Genomic DNA, 20,452 nt, shown 5'->3' with positions numbered 1-20,452 from the left:
AAGGAGACTATCTAATCTGAACTAGTATAGTCTGACCTCGCTAGAGACCACTAGGAGTGCGGTCTAGTGGCTGGGCTACGACGTTTGCCTTAATCACCATAGAACCTAATGCTTTGCATGACCTAGGTTATATGCCTAATCAAGTCGTCAACCGAATGCATGTGAATAGACTACATGAGACTGGCCATCTTCACATCGTTAACTTGGTGATTACCGTCAATTATCGTTAGGATATAAACCTGAATCCCCATAAATCATACATGGAATCCAATGAAGGGAATCCCTATCTTAGATTGTTTCATCCATTAATTCTAATTCTCTCGTATCAAACGCTTTTATCTTTTATTTTAGTAATTTATTTACATAATCACTCCACAAACTTATTCAACCTTCCGAAAATCTACATTGGCTTCCTTAGGTCTACTAGTTGTGATAAATAGTCCTTGTGGTTCGATCTTGTGCTTAGCACTGTATTACTTGTTGCGATAGGATACACTTGTCCTATTAACTGCTATATAATTTACGAGCATCAAGTTTTTGGCGCCGTTGCTGGGGACTATTTTGTTTATAACCAGTTTACACTTTGTAAGAGGTTGATATAATTGTTTGGATTTCTAAGAACCGAGGTTCTGGGAATCACTCATCATTGCATCTTGATTCTTAAGCTGGACTTGTTCTTGCAGGACGTTAAAGGAGGAGACAATGGCTGAAGATCTGTCGATCATGGAGCTGTTGAAGGCAAAGTGGCCTACAAATACCTCTGGCATCCTCGATCCGGCAATAACAGTAGCATCAATTGAAATCAGACCTGTAATGATCCAAATGATTCAGAACTCGGGACAGTTGGATGGGGATTACTACGAAGATCCCAATTCACATCTTGACAAATTCGTGGAATACCGCAACACTTTCCAATGCAAAGACGTTACATCTGAACAGATTTTTCTGAAAATGTTTAAATTCTCTCTGAAAGAAGAATCTGCAAAATGGCTACAATCAATCGAGCCAGGCTCTCTCACTGACTGGGACACTACAGTATCAGCACTCCTAGCGAAGTACTTCCCTTCATCAAAGACTGTACAATTCAGAAGCGACATCACTTTATTTAGGCAGTCCGACAGTGAGAACCTGCATCTAGCCTGAGAGAGGTTCCAGAAATTGTTAAGGCGATGCCCCCACCACGGCTATGAGAGGTACCAGCTTGTTGATATGTTTTACTCAGGAATATGTCCTGTCAGCCGTGCCCTTTAGATATAGCAGCAGGAGGAAATCTATTCAACAAGACTGCAGTTCAAGCGTACAGTCTGGTGAAAGAATTAGCTGAACAGAGTGCATGCTGGCAAGTAGAGATGCCGACTCCGAGAAGAGGCACAATAGCTGAGGAGATCCCCAGGATATCTTCAGAATCTAATCCTCAGATAGCAGCACTAACAGCAAAGGTAGATTTGCTGGTAGCTCTCATGAAAACTGGTAGCTCTCATGAAAGCACCAGAACCAGTAACAAGGTGTGAGTTTTGCAGTAGAGGGCATAAAAACGTAGAGTGCCCGATGGCCCTTGAACAGATCCACTATCTCAAGCAGTATGGGTCATACAGCACACCTTGGCAGCAGGACAAATATCAAGGCTCAAATTCAGAGATTGAATTGGAAAGAAGTATAGATGCCTTGAGGGAGATCCTAAGCACCATGGAAGGCAGTTTGGCACACAATGAAGCTTTCTGCCAAAGTCTTCAAACACATATCAGTAAATTTATAGAGGAGGAAGCACAAGCAATCACGCTTAGGAGCGGAACACAGGTAAATGCACCAGACTTGGTGCCTCAGCAAGACGAGGTGTCTAATCCCACTCCCGGCAATATCACATCCATCCCGTTTGCTCCCCAGGTAAGTGCTTCTGATCCAAATTTAATTGCTGATACTGTCGTACAACCAACACAGGTTACCTTGCCTTATGCTACTTCTAGGAGAGCTAAGTTAGACAAGGATTATTCCAAGATGTTAAATGTGTTTAAAAAAAATAGAAATTAACCTCCTGTTTCTTGAACTTCTTGAGAATATGCCTGTGTATGGAAATTTTTTAAAAGAACTGATCTCTAAAAAGAGAAAATTAGGAGATCATGAAACTATAATGCTAAGCCAGGAGTGTTCTGCAATGCTAACAAATCCATTACCAACAAATGTAAGGATCCTGGTAGTTTTAGCATCCCCTGTACAATAGGCAATGTTCACTTTAAACGTGCTTTATGTGATCTTGGTGCAAGCATTAATCTAATGCCTTTGTCTGTTTAAAGGAAATTAGGAATGGGAGACCTGAAACCTACATCAGTCACAATTCAGCTGGCTGATAGGTCGATAAGGCATCCGGTTGGAGTAGTAGAAGACCTTTTGGTCAAGGTAGATCAGTTCATCTTTCCAGCTGACTTTGTGATCATGGATATCGAAGAAGATGATCAGGTCCCTATCTTATTGGGGAGGCCTTTCCTCGCCACTGGGCGGACACTGATCGATGTTGAAGGGGGTAAACTGATTCTCCGGTTGCAAAATGAGGAAGTAGAATTCAATATTTTAAAATCTATGAAATTTCCTATTGATGATGAATGTTGTAATTTTCTGAGCCTAACTGACTCCTTGGTTGAGAATGCTTTCCAGGAAATTAAAGGCAAGAATTTGAATATTGAACTAGAGGAGGAGGAGCCATCAGATTTGGAAATTGAGGCAGAAGGTAAAGAGGGTTGTAATTGGGCCCGACATGATGAGCTCCTGGACAAAGAAACCAAGACGAGGCCTAAGACCTCAATTGAAGAACCACCAACCCTCGATCTTAAACCCTTACCTGCACATTTAAAATACATGTTTTTAGCACCTCCTGTCCATTTACCTATAATTATTTTTGTTGAACTCACAGGTCCTGAGGAAGATCGCTTGGTGGAGGTCTTGAGAAAGCACAAAGGAGCCTTTCGATGGCAAATGTCTAACATCAAGGGAATCAGTCCTTCTCTCTATGAACACCGGATCTATATGGAGGATAAGGTGAAGCCGACTGCCCAACCACAGAGAAGACTCAACCCCAAAATGAAGGAAGTAGTGAAGGCTGAAGTCATCAGATTGCTTGATGCAGTGATGATCTATCCAATTTTTGACAGCCAATGGGCGAGTCTCGTGCATATGGTGCCAAAGAAGGGCGGCACAACAGTGACATTGAATGAGAAGAATGAACTAATTCCAGTGCGGAAAACTACTGGGTGGCGAATGTGCATGGACTACAGGAAATTGAACGACGCCACCAGGAAGGATCATTTCCCTCTTCCGTTCATTGATCAGATGCTTGAGCGCATGGCAGGTAAGTTTTTCTTCTGTTGTGTGGATGGGTATTCGGGCTATATGCAAATAACAGTGGATCCTGACGATCAGGAAAATACCACTTTTGCTTGCCCTTTTGGAACATTTGCGTATAGACGGATGCCCTTTGGGTTATGTAATGTGTAACACCCCTTTTTAAGAACCGTTAATTTCTGGAACAATAAAAAAATTCCATTTAATATACTAACAAAACCCAAAATCATAAATCTATTACGTTTATAATTGCATTCCAATAGGTTCAAATAAATGAAATCAAACGTTTAAAATTTACCAAAAATGCAGACAAGCTAGACTATCGGTAACATAAACCTAATAATGACGACTCTACATACTAGCCGATCCATACGAGCGTGGCTAAGCATTTCATGACATTAACCTGACAAGAAAACTGATGGAGAGTGGGGTGAGCTTGGAGAGGCCCAGTAAGATAGCCAATTAAATACATAGCACAACCACACACGCATACAATTCACTTTACATGCATTTAATAATTATTAGTTATCAAGCAAAACATCCAATAAATAAATATTATTATTAATTTATTCAAAGGGCCCTGCTTACTCTAGTCTAGTAATACCCAATGGTTGCTTGGCCAATAAAATCATATCCTGGGATACTCTGCCGTAACAAATACCCGGTATCCCGTCTCCTATCTCTAGGTACCCTGTCGTAACAAATACCCGGTACCTTAACACCTTGTCGTAACAAATACCCGGTGTTTATATTTCACGTGATCACAATTCACTTTTCTCAATTCAGTTGCAACCATTGAATATACTATCCTAGATAAGCTCTTATTTTCATAATTTTTTTCGTCTTTCATATTATCCAAATTATCAAATGTATCATAATAAATTCCATTCTAACCTCAATAAGTCTCTGTTTAAGAATCATTCATGTCCTCACAACCATCAGTATCAAATTCAATTCATTCACGTCAATCATCATAAATATCAAGTATATATTTCAAACATATAAATCAAATCAATAGGCAATTATACACCAAATCAAATATAGCACCCAAACATACAAACACACATACTATATATTTAATTAACCACTTACCTCTATCTCAAACGAAAACTAATAACGATCCCGAATTTATCACCCGCTTGCTTATCGTATCCTGGAAATTATTGGTTTTAAGTTGCTCATGGTAGGCGGCTCCCAGAATAGAGAATAGAGCTTTCCTTTCTTTACTAGGTTTACTTAATCTCAAATAATAAATTTAATTTATTATATATATGTAATTTTTAAAAGAAAAATCGTTGCCAGCTCCTTTAGTTAGTTATTGGGTTGAAAACAAAATCTCCAACCTATTTCATTTTAATTATAATAAGGTTTTAATAATAGATATAAAAGCATACGAAAAAAAACACAATACAAAATAGAAAAAAAAAACAAAACATTTATCTTAACCATTAGAATTAAATTATTTCTTTTAAAACCATGTTACTATTTTTTTCCATAAAATTTTAATGCTAGGAAAATTAGTAAAGTATTGTAATATATCAATATAATTAAAGTCTACGTGAAGGATTTTACGGACGTTATGGTTAATTATTTTGTGGGCGTTACAGTTCTTCCCTTCTAACAAAAAATTTCGTCCTCGAAATTTAAAAGTGAAGTATAAAGAAATTATTTGATTATTTTACAAAAAAAAAAAAATAATAAAAAATATATTTTCTATATTATATATATATATATATTATATATATATATATATATATATGATAACACTGGAGAAATTTCTGATCGGATCACGTCCCTGTGAGGCGCCGTTGGGATCGGCCGGGGACACTCCGATGCCAAAGTCAGTGACAAATATGGAGAATAAACTGTATGGACAAAGCTTAGCGAAGAGTAAGAATATATACCTCGATAGCCTAGACGTAGGCTATTTATAGTTTGATGGATTTGTAACTTCTAGGTAACTAGAGAGTCTCCATTAATGCTCATTTAATGGCGGTTACAAGTTACTCTTAACCTGACGGGTTAAGACTATTAATGATTCATTTAATGATCATTATGGCCGAGTTGACGGTTAGCCGTTACTTAGGTAAATGGAGAGATTCGCCATAGAGATCCGCCAGCGGATCTCTTAGAGCTAACCCAGGGGGATCCACCGGGCGGCTTCCTATGCCACGTGGCATACTTGAGGTGATTATCTCTTTTGGTCCTTACGATAATATCCCGATGTTATCAGAAGCCCCCTCAAAAGGCTTTTAAAGTCCTTCAGGGCTTTTGGACTTCTGCGCGCCGTTCTATGCTTCGGTGAGCATTTTGTTCCTTAGGTGGTATCTTTACTGGTGGCGAATCTATGAATGCGGAGGAGGATCCTCAAGGAGTGAGGGCGAAGAAGAAAGGGGATAACCCTATTTTTCTGTTTTTACTTAAAGATTGGAGTAGGTGGCCAGCCATACTCCATTATATGAACCTTTGTGAAGGTTTTGAAGCTGTTCTATTCCTTCTTGGAGGAAGTAAAGCTGCCCAGGGGTTCAATTTGTTACCTATCTTTGAGGTGAAATGATCCGCCCGCAGGACTTATAAATCCTTCTCTGGGAAGGATATGAGAGTGTAGAGACCTTGCGTCCAAGGATCGTTTTAACTCTATCGGTGACCGTGATCCGCCTAGTGGCGGATCTATTATGAATGTAGAGAACTCGGGATGTTCTCTTTGTTACATACTGAAATTGCAACAGTAAAGGATATAAAGTTGATCAACCATGTTTATTAATGGAAAAGACACCTTATTACAGCGAATAGGTCTTTTATAAAGGAGCTTCATTTGATAACCGTTTAACAAGAAAACCCACATGGGAAAAAAAGCTTGCTAAAGGAAAAAAGAGTACTCAAGACCGTGAGCGTGCTTCATTTTCTGACGAAGTATTTGCGGAGATTTTGGAGATTCCATGTGCGTGGTAGCGTATTGCCCTCCGTATCTTGTATTTTGAATGTGGCTGGTCCAACCTTCTCCACTATCTGGTATGGACCTACCCAATTGATCCCTAACTTGCCTTTGCCTTCTCGAGATTGGATTTTATCAGCTTTACGAAGCACCAGATCCCCCATCTTCAAATCCACAAGCTTGACATTTTTGTCATGATAAGAGGCAATCCGCTGCTTATACGCTGCCATGCGCACATAGGATTGGTTTCTACGGTCTTCAACCCGATCTAGGCGGTCCCTTAACCGTTTATCATTGTCCTCTTCGCAATAAAAGGCCACTCGATCACTGGGGACTTGTATTTCAACTGGGATTACGGCCTCCACTCCATGGCGAATGGCGTTTCTCCTGTAGCAGTTCTAGGAGTTGTACGATAGGCCCACAAAACACTCGTAAGCTGATCCGCCCATTTTTTATCGTGTTCTCCTAGTCTCTTTTTTATCCCTTTTACAATTGTTCGGTTGGTTACTTCGGTCATTCCATTGGACTGAGGATAATAAACGGAAGCGAATCTGTTCAGGATGCCCAATCCCTCACAAAAAGCCTTGAATTTGCCACAGTTAAATTGTGTCCCGCTGTCGGTGATAATAGTATGTGGAATGCCGTATCTTCCCACGATGTTGTCCCTAACAAACTCCACTATCCGCTCCGCTGTAATGGAGGAAACAGCCTCGGCTTCCACCCATTTGGTGAAATGGTCCACCGCCACTATTACATACCTCTTTTGCCGACGAGTTGGAGGAAATGGGCCAACAATGTCTATTCCCCAGAGGGCGAACAGACGGCCTTCTATGATTGGTTTTTGGAAGTGCTTGGTGGTGTGTGACTCATTTGCATGAATCTGGCAACTGTGACAAGATTCTACCAAACTTTGGGCGTCTAACTCGGCCGTGGGCCAGTAGAAACCTGCTAACCTGGATTTTTTCAAAATCGTGGCGGATGCCTCGTGTGATCCACAAGATCCCTCATGTAGCTCTTTAAGGATTTGCTGTCCCTCCTCAGGTAGAATGCACTTCAACCAAGGATGGCTAAAGGATTTTCTATAAAGACCATCATTGATCAAGGAGAAATAAGCTGCCCTTCTGATTATCCTTTGCGACTCTTCTTTATCCTCAGGTAATGTTCCATTTAGCAAGTATTGGCGGATAACCGTCCTCCAATCATCTTCCACTGTTGTGAGTAGGGTTACTTCTGCAGATACAAACGCCGGGGCCATTTTTACCTCGAAGGGACAGTCCGGATCCGCCCAGTTTGCCTCACAAGAAGCCATTTTGGCCAATTGATCCGCCTCTGTGTTGGATTCTCTTGGTATGTGAACCAATTCCCATCTGGCTTCTTTAGCTTCAAGGTTATCTAGCAATTTTTTGACTTCTGCTATATATTTGGCCAGGATCTCGTCTTTTACCTCGTAATTCTTGATGACTTGGTTGACCATTAGTTTTGAATCACTGTAGATCACGATCCGCTTCGGGGTGATCTCTTGAAGTATACGTAGACCCAATATCAGGGCCTCGTACTCAGCAGCATTATTAGTGGCATGGAAATTTAATTTTGCTGCGTACCGCAATTTTATGTAATGGGGACCCTTGATCACAACTCCCTCCGCCGATGAAGCCCCGTCGGTATACATCGACCATTCTTCTAACGGAGGTTTGGGATGAGATATCCCCTCATCAGTGAATTCATTCACGAAGTCCGCCAGGACTTGACTTTTCAATGATGACCTGCTCTCATATCTTACATCAAATTCGCCTAGGCGGATCGCCCATTCCATCAACCTTCCCGAAGTGTCCGGCTTCTGCAATACTTTTCTCATTGGTATATTGGTACGAACTATTACTGTATGCGCCTGAAAATATGGCCTAAGGCGTATTGCCGTGGTTACAACAGCCAATGCCATTATCTAGTCTTGAATATCTGGTTTCAGCATCTTTCAAAACCTTGCTCACGTAATAAATTGGGAACTGTTGGCCATCCTCCTCCCGTATCATGACCGTGCATACGGCTTTATCCGTGACCGATACATACATGTATAAATCCTCTCCCTTCACAGGTCGACTCATCATAGGTGGTTCTGTGAGGAACCGCTTGATTCCTTCAAAGGCATTCTGACAATCTTCATTCCACTCGAATGCTTTTTGCTGTTTGATAACTTCGAAAAAAGGCTGACATCTACGGGCTAAGCAAGAAATAAACCTGCCCAAGGCTATGATACGCCCGTTAAGGCGTTGTACCTCCTTGATGTTCCGGGGCGCTTGCATCTCAAGAACTGCTTTGACTTTGTCAGGGTTTGGGCTAACTCCTTTTTCACTGATCATGAATCCTAAAAATTTTCCATATGTAGCTCCAAAAGTGCATTTCTCGGGATTTAACTTGATGTTGTGGCGTCGCAGTACGCCCAGTACTTCCTTTATATCTTCTGCATGCCTTTCTGCCGTCGTGCTTTTAATGATCATGTCATCTACGTAGACGGAATAATTACCACTTTTATTGTCCGCGAATATCTTGTTCATCATCCTTTGATAGGTAGCTCCCGCATTCTTGAGCCCGAAGGGCATAACTTTGAAACAATAAGTGGCCTGATGTGTTACGAACGAGGTCTTGATTCTATCCGATGGCTCCATAGGGATTTGATGATAACTAGACTTTACATCAGTAAAGGAATACATTGTGTGACCAGCAGTTCCATCTACAAGCATGTCTATGCACGGTAGAGGATAATTATCTTTGGGGCAAGCTTTATTAAGATCTGTGAAATCGATGCACATACGATAAGACCCGCCAGCTTGCTTGACTAGTACGACGTTCGCCAACCACTGGGTATACAGCACCTCCTCGATGGCATCCGCCTTTTGGAGCTTGGCGATTTCATCCTCAATCACTTTTTGCCTTTCCGGACCATGGTTTCTCCTCTTCTGAGCCACAGGAACCGCGTTTTTGTCAATCTTGAGTTTATGGGTGATCACGTCTGGGCTAATCCCGGGGAGTACTTCATCCTTCCACGCGAAAACATCTTCAGTTTCGCCAAGTACTTTGGTGATTGCGTCTCTGATCTCACCTTGTAGACTTTTAGCTATCCGCACCTGCTTCCCATCCGCCACAGGGTACATTTCGGTTTCCCTCAAAGCCATTGTGACGCGTTCCTCCTCATCCTCCTCCTTAGATTGAGGGCGAATCATTAAGGATGCAGAATATGTCTCTTGGGCTACTTTTTGACAACCTTTGACCATCATGCATCCCTTGACCGTGGGAATGTAGAGTGTTAAATGGCGAATGGAGATAAGAGCTGCAACTTCGGAGATAAAAGGTCGTCCAAGGATAACATTGTAAGCTAATTGTCCATCTAAGATTGAAAACTCCAAATCTTCTCTCCAAACTTGATCATCCCCAGTAAGCTCGCAGTCCAAAGTAACCTGACCTTTCGTCTGAATGGTATGACCAGTTACTCCTAAAATATCGACCACAGTTGGTTCTACCCGGACATGATCAATTTTGAGTTTAGCGAATGCTCCTCGCGTAATGATGTTACATGAACTTCCCGTATCAATCATTACTCGCCTTATTTCCCAACCTTCAACCCTCATGGTGACAACCAGTGCGTCCGCATGGGGTGCAATCTTCTGACCTGTATCTGAAAAAGGGCGGTTTAATGACATTCTCTCAAGGGTGGTCATCCTTGCCTTCTTTGCCGTTGGCTGATAACCAGGTCCGCCAGCTATGACGTTAATTATGTTTTTTCTCTTCCTTTTCGTCGAGTCCTCCTTGAGTCTATCATCTTCTCTTCCTTTTATTTGGATAAATCGATCCAATTTACCTTGTCCACCAAGTCGTTTGGTTTTTCGAGTCAACTTCCAGCGAGCATCCGCATAGCTATTTTTCTTGTGACATTTATAACAATTCTCAGGAGTGGTCGTATCTGTGCGACCAGCACTTGGCGGTGTAATTATCAGTGATTTAATCTCAGAGGAGGAATTTCGTCTTTCCTTCATCATGAAGTTTCAGTGTGAACAAAAAATCCTTTATTTGACCAAGGATTCCACGATCACCGCACCAATTGATAACACTGGAGAAATTTCTGATCGGATCACGTCCCTGTGAGGCGCCGTTGGGATCGGCCGGGGACACTCCGATGCCAAAGTCAGTGACAAATATGGAGAATAAACTGTATGGACAAAGCTTAGCGAAGAGTAAGAATATATACCTCGATAGCCTAGACGTAGGCTATTTATAGTTTGATGGATTTGTAACTTCTAGGTAACTAGAGAGTCTCCATTAATGCTCATTTAATGGCGGTTACAAGTTACTCTTAACCTGGCGGGTTAAGACTATTAATGATTCATTTAATGATCATTATGGCCGAGTTGACGGTTAGCCGTTACTTAGGTTAATGTTGAGATTCGCCATAGAGATCCGCCAGCGGATCTCTTAGAGCTAACCCAGGGGGATCCACCGGGCGGCTTCCTATGCCACGTGGCATACTTGAGGCGATTATCTCTTTTGGTCCTTACGATAATATCCCGATGTTATCAATATATATAATAGAAAAGAGAAGGTTTTAGATATTGCAATTAGCAAATTTAATGGATTGAAAAGAAATAATTTTAGAAGTAAAATTGTGAATAATTGTCAATCTTCCATATTCTGTAAAAAAAATAAGTTTAAGGGAAAACTACATTACTAAATAATTACATATACCCATTTATGTATAATTTTGATAACACATGAAAATAAAATGAAGTGAGACGCAAAGGGACTAATGAATTGTCGTAAGAGGAAAAAAAATATCACTATTAACACATATACAAATGAACCATTGACTATATCTTCGTCAATACAAGCTATTAATTATACTCTGTTTCTTCATTTACCAATCTCATCGAACATTTGTTTTCCTAAATAGTAATTATTTTATAATATTTAATATCACACTATTATGTATACAACTAGGCACATTCATTAAACAAGTCATAACAGTCACATAGTTTCAACTATTATGAATATTATCATCGATAAAAAAAATGTACAGACATCATCAGCCGATTCATATTGTCAGATCTAACACATTAATCAATCAAACACAACTTCAAGTGACAAACATATATAAGCTATGACTATAAATATATAAGTCAATTATAATGAATAGGTAATTAATAAACTATGTATACAATTAACTACTTACTTAGAATATCCAAGAAAATTTAACTAAGCAGCTAACTCTTGTGATCTACCATCCACAAATCCTCATGTTTTAGTTTAAATATCCACTTATATAAATTCTATACAAGTGTATGAAATTATATAAATCAAATTTAAAATTATTAATTATAATATAAATCATTAAACTATATTATATGCCCAAATAAATACATGAACGTATACACATATATTTCCCAAGATTAAATTAAATTTTTCGTAAACAATTTAGAGCAACTTAATATAACATTTATATTGCAATGTTTTTGTTTCAAATTTATGAAAAATACACTTATCTCGAAACAAAGAATAAATACAAAAAAAAAAAATTAATATCTCCTGAACACTGGATTGTTTGAGTTAAAATATAATAGGGACTCTTTTCCTTAATTATTCTCTCGCCTACTCTCCCAATAGGACTCTAATCTCAACTTATACTTTCCTATTACAACTACAAAATCTATCAGCTCTAGGTTTTATATCTTCTGTGTATATAAGACATATTAACATACAAATACATATAGTTTCAAATAAAAAAAAACATACAAATACATATACAAATACAAAATATTCCAATCAATACTTTTACTTTTGTATTATTTATTATCAACATGGATATTACGGCCAAATCGTCTGTCGAATTTAAATGCAGCATAAGCATCGTGAATAAAATTCACATAAAACATTTGATTTGAATTAATAATCAGATAATTACATATTAACTATCAATCACATCTCAATCTCAATTTTTGTTAGCATCCACAAATACTAACGACAATCAATCATTTATTATCACAAGCCTAACATATCAACCAATCAAACACGACAGTTACAAGTTTAGCCATCAGATATATAAAGTATATAAACAACATAACTACACATATAATTACACACTTATTTATATTCCGACTCATAAGTAACCAATAAATGATTCCTCACTGATCACACACTTATCATTATATCCTTGTTCTACACTAATTCTTTGTGAAGCATCTCAAAATCTGTATTGGTTGTAAGACTAAATGAGTGGCTAAAATGATAATAATAGTTGTAGGGTTTTCTAATAACTATTACTTTCATTTTTAATTATATACATAAAAAGAGCAAATTACGGATGATGCTAACAATAAATCTAAGTGTATATCTTCTTTTCTAGTTGTAGATAATAACTAGTAATTTGTTATTTATTATTATTATTATCCTAACTAATTTATTTCTAGAATAAAAAAAATTACGATGTTACAAATCTCTCTCTAAAACGAATTTAGTCCTCGAAATTTACAAACTAGGTATATACATTACGATAACAAAAATGATATTAAAAATAAATAAATATTCACCTTAGACACTCAACCAACATCTGTCCTTTTTTTCTGGTGATATGATCCTTGTAGTGTGACACAAATGCTAATGTAATTAGCAATTCACATATTTTATCCTTAAAAATGTACCCAAAATATAACAAAGAAGAAGAAAAAAAAATGTTGAAAAGAGAAGAAAAATATAATAATTATAGGCTATTCTAAATTTATGAGCAAACAAACTATTTTTTGTCGCAAAACAGAACTAACTCAAAAGAAAATTTTGTTTAATAAGCTTATCAGTTGCGATCGTGCTTTAAAAAAAATATTCGACTTCTATCCTGAAATTCACAAGAATATATAATTGTACTTGTTTGAATAATATATTAGAGGAGAATGAAGCAATAATGAACAACAGTGTATATCCTAGTATATTAATTATAATTAACCTAATTGCCTTCATAAAATAAACCAAGATTAACTAGGTTTAGGAGGTGGAGTCTCAGTGTAACTAGGTAATAATGAGGAGTTCGAATAAAGACAAAAGTCCTTAATGGTTTTTCTTTTATGTCTAACAATAATATGCACAATTTTTTTTTCCCAATATATATATTCTATGCCATGTATTTCACATCACATTTCAACTCTAAGAATGTAGACCCGCTCTGATACCATTAAATGTAACACCCCTTTTTAAGAACCGTTAATTTCTGGAACAATAAAAAAATTCCATTTAATATATTAACAAAACCCAAAAGCGTAAATCTATTACGTTTATAATTGCATTCCAATAGGTTCAAATAAATGAAATCAAACGTTTAAAATTTACCAAAAATGCAGACAAGCTAGACTATCGGTAACATAAACCTAATAATGACGACTCTACATACTAGCCGATCCATACGAGCGTGGCTAAGCATTTCATGACATTAACCTGACAAGAAAACTGATGGAGAGTGGGGTGAGCTTGGGGAGGCCCAGTAAGATAGCCAATTAAATACATAGCACAACCACACACGCATACAATTCACTTTACATGCATTTAATAATTATTAGTTATCAAGCAAAACATCCAATAAATAAATATTATTATTAATTTATTCAAAGGGCCCTGCTTACTCTAGTCTAGTAATACCCAATGGTTGCTTGGCCAATAAAATCATATCCTGGGATACCCTGTCGTAACAAATACCCGGTATCCCGTCTTCTATCTCTAGGTACCCTGTCGTAACAAATACCCGGTACCTTAACACCCTGTCGTAACAAATACCCGGTGTTTATATTTCACGTGATCACAATTCACTTTTCTCAATTCAGTTGCAACCATTGAATATACTATCCTAGATAAGCTCTTATTTTCATAATTTTTTTCGTCTTTCATATTATCCAAATTATCAAATGTATCATAATAAATTCCATTCTAACCTCAATAAGTCTCGGTCTAAGAATCATTCATGTTCTCACAACCATCAGTATCAAATTCAATTCATTCACGTCAATCATCATAAATATCAAGTATATATTTCAAACATATAAATCAAATCAATAGGCAATTATACACCAAATCAAATATAGCACCCAAACATACAAACACACATACTATATATTTAATTAACCACTTACCTCCATCTCAAACGAAAACTAATAACGATCCCGAATTTATCACCCGCTTGCTTATCGTATCCTGGAAATTATTGGTTTTAAGTTGCTCATGGTAGGCGGCTCCCAGAATAGAGAATAGAGCTTTCCTTTCTTTACTAGGTTTACTTAATCTCAAATAATAAATTTAATTTATTATATATATGTAATTTTTGAAAGAAAAATCGTTGCCAGCTCCTTTAGTTAGTTATTGGGTTGAAAACAAAATCTCCAACCTATTTCATTTTAATTATAATAAGGTTTTAATAATAGATATAAAAGCATACGAAAAAAACACAATACAAAATAGAAAAAAAACAAAACATTTATCTTAACCATTAGAATTAAATTATTTCTTTTAAAACCATGTTACTATTTTTTTCCATAAAATTTTAATGCAAGGAAAATTAGTAAAGTATTGTAATATATCAATATAATTAAAGTCTACGTGAAGGATTTTACGGACGTTACGGTTAATTATTTTGTGGGCGTTACATAATGCACCTGCTACATTTCAGAGGTGTATGACAGCTATTTTTTCTGATATGATAGAAGAGTTCATGGAGGTCTTTATGGATGATTTTTCTGTATTTTGGACTACTTTTGATAGATGTTTGCATAATTTAGGATTAATGTTGCAAAGATGTGAGGGCACTGACCTGGTCCTAAATTGGGAAAAGTGTCAATTGATGGTCACTGAGTGTATAGTTTTGGGGCATAAGGTGTCACGGAAAGGGATTGAGGTAGATCCCGCTAAAATTGAGGTCATTGAAAAATTACCTCCCCCTTCCAATGTCAAAGCAGCTAGGAGCTTTTTAGGCCATGTTGGCTTTTATACGCGCTTTATTAAAGATTTTTTTTAAATTGCTAGGCCTTTGACCCAACTGTTGCTAAAGGATGCAAATTTTGTTTTCACACCTGAATGTCTTGATTCTTTTAACACTTTAAAAGACAAATTGATTAAAGCTCCCATCATGGTTAGTCCCAACTGGGATTTACCATTCGAGCTTATATGTGATGCCAGTGACACAACTGTAGGTCATGCTTAGGTCAAAAAGTGGATAAAACTTGCCAACCCATTTTCTATGCTAGTAAAACTCTTAATGACGCTCAATTAAATTACACTACCACAGAAAAAAAGTTATTAGCTGTGATTTTTGCACTTGACAAGTTTCGTTCTTGGTGCTTTCCAAAATTATTGTATACATTGACCATGCTGCACTGAGGTATTTGTTTTCAAAACAGGATGCCAAACCTAGGCTCCTTAGGTGGATTCTGTTACTGCAGGAATTTGATCTAGAGATACGAGATAAGAAGGGAGTTGAAAATGTGGTTGCTGATCATCTCTCCAGATTAGAACAATAGGAGGTGGATACAGACACCGATGCATACATCCAAGAGACATTTCCCGATGAGCACTTACTATCAATTAGATATGTCCCTTGGTTTGCTGATTTTGCCAATTTCCTTGTAGGAAAGTGAAGGAAAATAGGCAAACATTTGGAAGCGGAAATATAAAAATTTTAACCTATTTCCTTTAACCAAGATCCGTTAATCGTTATTTCATATAAAGAGGGATAGAAGGAAATACCTTTTGATGAACTATCTACTGTTGCAATCGAAGTGCCCTCAACTCTTACTCCGAGTTCACGAGCACAAAACAAAACACAATTCAAATGAAGTTAGAACTCAACCGTATAATAGCAATCAAAGTAGATTGCCTCTAATTAATCAACACAAGATCAAGGAGTAAAGGAAAGAGATGAAATCAATTGATTCGGAAGCAAGCGGTGAAAGATGATCCACTACAGTAGGGGGTCGAAATTCTCTCTCTCCGGGATTGCTTGGGGTAGCCGAAATTTACAGCTAAGGGGGGTTTATATAGCCTCTTCCATCTAAATTCTAGTCAGATAGAATTAGGTTATTGAATAAGAATTTAATTTGGAATAAAACTCTTATTGTTATTATCTATAATTATATCTAAATATAAAGATAATAATAACTTATTAATAGGATAATAATTAGAAGCAATTTAATCTCATTAAACTTCCTGACTTATTTATCCTATAATTAATTTAATCCATAATCATAATCTAATTATAATTGTTAAAATTAAATTGATTTCTTAGGTGTCACAACACATAGAAATCGCCCCCTTGTTACTGGGCCTTAGTGGACTCAGTTGGGCTTCCGTCAATTAATTAACATCTGTTTCTCTTTTGGGTTCCAAGTCTTATGTGTGACCCATTAGGTTCTTATTGCTTCTAGCCATATACAACTATTAAATTAATTTCTTAAAATTATATTCAATCTTTGTATAATGGAATGAGTACGCGAACTGTGATTGGCAGATCCGAAACATTCCCCCAGAGCTATAAGAAGACAGGTTGATTCTGTCGTTGACCTTTCCGTATTAGTTACAGTATAAATCGATCCTTCATCAACTACATCCTTGAACAGAATCTTATGATTATGGATAATGTCAAGTCATATATAGCGAGACGTTCGTTTTACTTGTACAGGCCGAGTTAACTCCAATTAGATAAGTTAAGTGAAATCTGCATTTCAAGTCTTAAGCTATCACCTTGCAAGGATTTAGAGTTAAGTCTTCCACAAGCGATCCTTGGACGTATCTCCCATTTATCAGGAGTGACAAATGCTCAATCCAATGTTAACTATCCTGTAATTACTTCATGTGATACCCAACGTCTGCCATACACACCCCAGAGTCATCCCTGTTATGGATCGTGCTACAACAGGATCAAAGCATCACATTCCATAATCCAGAATCACTAATTAACATTCATTTGAGTCTTAGGATTACTTATACCTATTAATACCAATGAGATGAACGTGTGACAAGGATAAATCTACCCATCCTGTTATCTCAAGTCGGGTCCCCAATCCTAATGAACCCCTTTCATTGGATCCACGTAACTGTCCACATATCTGCATATCTGAAGCTGGTGAGATCAGCTCTCTGTCTCGACAGAAAACATTGTTACATGCAAGTCTCAATAGTGTTATGTCAATCTCTATTCAAAACATATCACTTGACTTAGGGTGGTTTTAAGTTTATTAGTTTATTATAATGTTTCGTCTCACTTCATGCTTGTATGAACACTTTATAATCACTTTAAATAAACTTAGAGATTTCTGATAGGTTCATAATTGACCCTAATAACCATATTTTATTTCACTAAAAATGAGTTTATGGGATGTTAATTGTTATCAATTTAGGACTAAAGGACCCTTATTGCAGATTTTGTGAAGAAAAATAGAAACAGCTGTCAAACAGCCCGTTGCAGGAAAAAGTAAAGGAAAATCTATAGACCAAAGGGCAATAGCGTGTAAAGAGATGGAAGACAGCCAAGCAATGAGGTGGGACCAGTGGAGATCTAGTTTGCTGAAGAAGATTTGGGCCTTAAAGTGTTCAAGTGGCCATAATCTGTCAGAACGGTCTGCTTTAGTGTACTTTCTAGTATATTTTATGTTTCTTCCATCCTAGCTAAATAGACTACTGTGAAAGGAGAGAGGGAGGACTTTTTGGAGAGCTGAAACTTCATCTTCCATGAGAGTTCTCTTTAATTTGAGATCTAACTCCATTAATGGGGAGTTATTGCAATTTCTGTGGTTGTTCACTCATCATTATGAGTGAGTAGTCAACCGAACTGGTTCGACCAGTTAGGGCCGGTTATGTAAGCTCTCTATTTTCTATTTATGAATGAATGTTGTTAATTTATTAAGTGTTTGATGAAGCTTTTTATTCCATTGCTTACGCATGTATGCTAGTGTTAGATGAATGATAGGGAACTGCTTTCATCTTCACATACCTTTTTATTGAACATCCAACCCCGAAGCAGGAATGTTAGGAGGTTGTATCAAGGGTTTTCTTTATTGAAATGTTGTTTCGATCTTAATGCAAGAAAGAACCAACCTTAGGGACGCTTATGGTTGTAGTAAGGCTTAGAATCTTAAGAACACACGAGAGTTGACTTAAGTGAGCATTAAAACTGAAACCTTGACTTCACTTTACTCCATTCATGAATAAATAGGATGTTTAGGGGCTCAAAGTAACCTGTTCCGTTGTGCCTAACCTGTTCTACCTTTTATCCATTATCAAGTAATCATTTTTATCAGTTTACTCATTGACTTTGTCACATTTTCACAATATCTCTCATTATAAAGAATTCACACACCACGAACACCCTGTTCTACAAGGTTTTTCTAGTAAAATTTGGTCTTCAATCCATGTGGAGACGATACTCTATTTATCATTTTATTACTTGTTTCTAGTGCACTTGCTAGAGTCAGTTCAGAGGACAACAAGTTTTTGGCGCCGTTGCCGAGGATTGAAAGCAACAAAGTTTATCTGAAAATTGCTGTGAAACAAAGTGTTTTTAATCTGTTTGTTAAATAGTGCAGCCAAAGGCAGTTTTTCTCACTGTCTATGCGTAGAGCTGGACCACCATTTTTTCCTATCGATCTTGAATTAGAAAGAACGTGTAGACGAAACCAAGCAGGAGCTCGACGAGCAAGATAAAGAGAAAGACTGAGAGAAAGAAGAATGGCTGGAAGAGTACTAGAACAACCTGTTCAAGAAGAAGAAGGTGAAAACAATAATCCACCAGTCATGAGAATCAGAGACTATTCAAGAGCTACCACTGAAGGGAACTCATCATGTATTGTGCTGCCTAGTAAGGGGAACAACCTGTTCGAAATCAAGCCATCCATGATACAAATGCTTCAAGCTGTTGTTCAGTTCGGTGGATACCACAATGAAGACCCCAATGCTCATATTCAGGATTTTGTTGAAATGTGTAACACTTTCAGAAAAAATAGGGGGGTAGCCGATGATGTTATAAGGTTAAAGTTGTTTCCTTTCTCTCTAAAGGATAAAGCAAGAATTTGGTTGAAGAACCTTCAACCCGGATCAATAACTACTTGGCAAGAGATGTCTAGTGCATTCTTGATGAAGTATTTCCCACCAAGGCAAGCTGTCAAGTTGAGAAATGAGGTTTCTCGTTTTATGCAAGAGGAAGATGAGTCGTTAGCCGAGGCTTGGGAACGTTACAAGGAGCTCTTGAGAAGGGTACCAAACAAGTTCAGAATTTCTACAATGGAGCCACCAATACCTATAAAATTCAAATTGAGTCCATTGCAAATGGTAACCCTGAAGATCTTGAACCACAAGCTCTATATGATCTCATTGAAAGGGTCGTGAGTACTAGTTACAATTGGCACTCGGTGAGGAGTGATGGGAAGAAGATTTCAGATTCTGATGTTGTTTCAAAGTTGACAACTTAGGTGGAATAGCTTGTTAAGCAAATCAGCAAGATGAATGTGTCTTCCATTCACAGTGAACCTCCATTTTTTGATGAATGTGACTTTTGTGGTGGTCCCCATTTCAATATCAACTGCCGAGGAGTTAAACCGAGCAAAGCCAACCAAGAACAATGTTATTATGTTGGGTACAATCAAAGAAATCCACCCAATCCATTCTCAAACACATATAATTCCGGTTCCATGAATCATCCCAACTTTAAGTGGACCCAGTAGCAAAATCAGCAAGAACAACCTAGATACCAGCAGCAACAAAGAGGTCAATACCAACAACAACCTCAACAACAATACAAACAGCCTGTTCAGGCTAAAGAAGAGGTTGAGCTAGATTTGAAAACTATGATGATGCAATTCATGAAGCAAACTCAGACTTCCATCAAGAATCTTGAGACTCAAATGCATCAATTGGCATCATCATCCTCATCCAAGGGAAAGGGTGTCATTCCAAGAAATACCGAGCCTAATCCTAAAGGAGATGTCATGGCTATCATGTTGAGGTCTGGTAAAGAAATCTCTGCCCCTATTAAAACTAAAAAAGTTGTTGATGTTGCAGGTACCTCAAAAGAAGCTGAAATTGTTAAGGAACAAACTGTTCCAGAGGCCACCAGGCATGTTGCTAAAGAACATGAGCCTATTCAAGTTCAGGAGGAACCTGGGGAGAAGTATATTC

At 37.6% G+C, this 20,452-nt stretch overlaps 1 protein-coding gene and 1 non-coding gene across 2 annotated transcripts; one reads left to right on the top strand and one right to left on the bottom strand.

Moving 5' to 3' along the window:
• Positions 1-1,080: 1,080 nt before the first annotated feature.
• LOC136207781 (small nucleolar RNA R71) lies at positions 1,081-1,187 on the bottom strand. Its single transcript, XR_010676908.1, has one exon. It is a non-coding gene; the product is annotated as a small nucleolar RNA R71 (small nucleolar RNA).
• Positions 1,188-1,548: 361 nt separating this feature from the next.
• On the top strand, positions 1,549-17,768 carry LOC136207360 (uncharacterized). Its single transcript, XM_065998627.1, has 3 exons — positions 1,549-1,997; positions 2,292-3,340; positions 17,702-17,768. Exons 1-3 carry the CDS (start codon positions 1,549-1,551, stop codon positions 17,755-17,757), a joined length of 1,554 nt encoding a protein of 517 aa, XP_065854699.1. The 3' UTR covers positions 17,758-17,768.
• Positions 17,769-20,452: the final 2,684 nt, after the last annotated feature.

This window comes from Euphorbia lathyris, chromosome 9 (genome assembly GCF_963576675.1).
Source record: "Euphorbia lathyris chromosome 9, ddEupLath1.1, whole genome shotgun sequence".
Taxonomy (NCBI): domain Eukaryota; kingdom Viridiplantae; phylum Streptophyta; class Magnoliopsida; order Malpighiales; family Euphorbiaceae; genus Euphorbia; species Euphorbia lathyris.
This window is presented reverse-complemented; position numbering and strand designations above follow the sequence as displayed.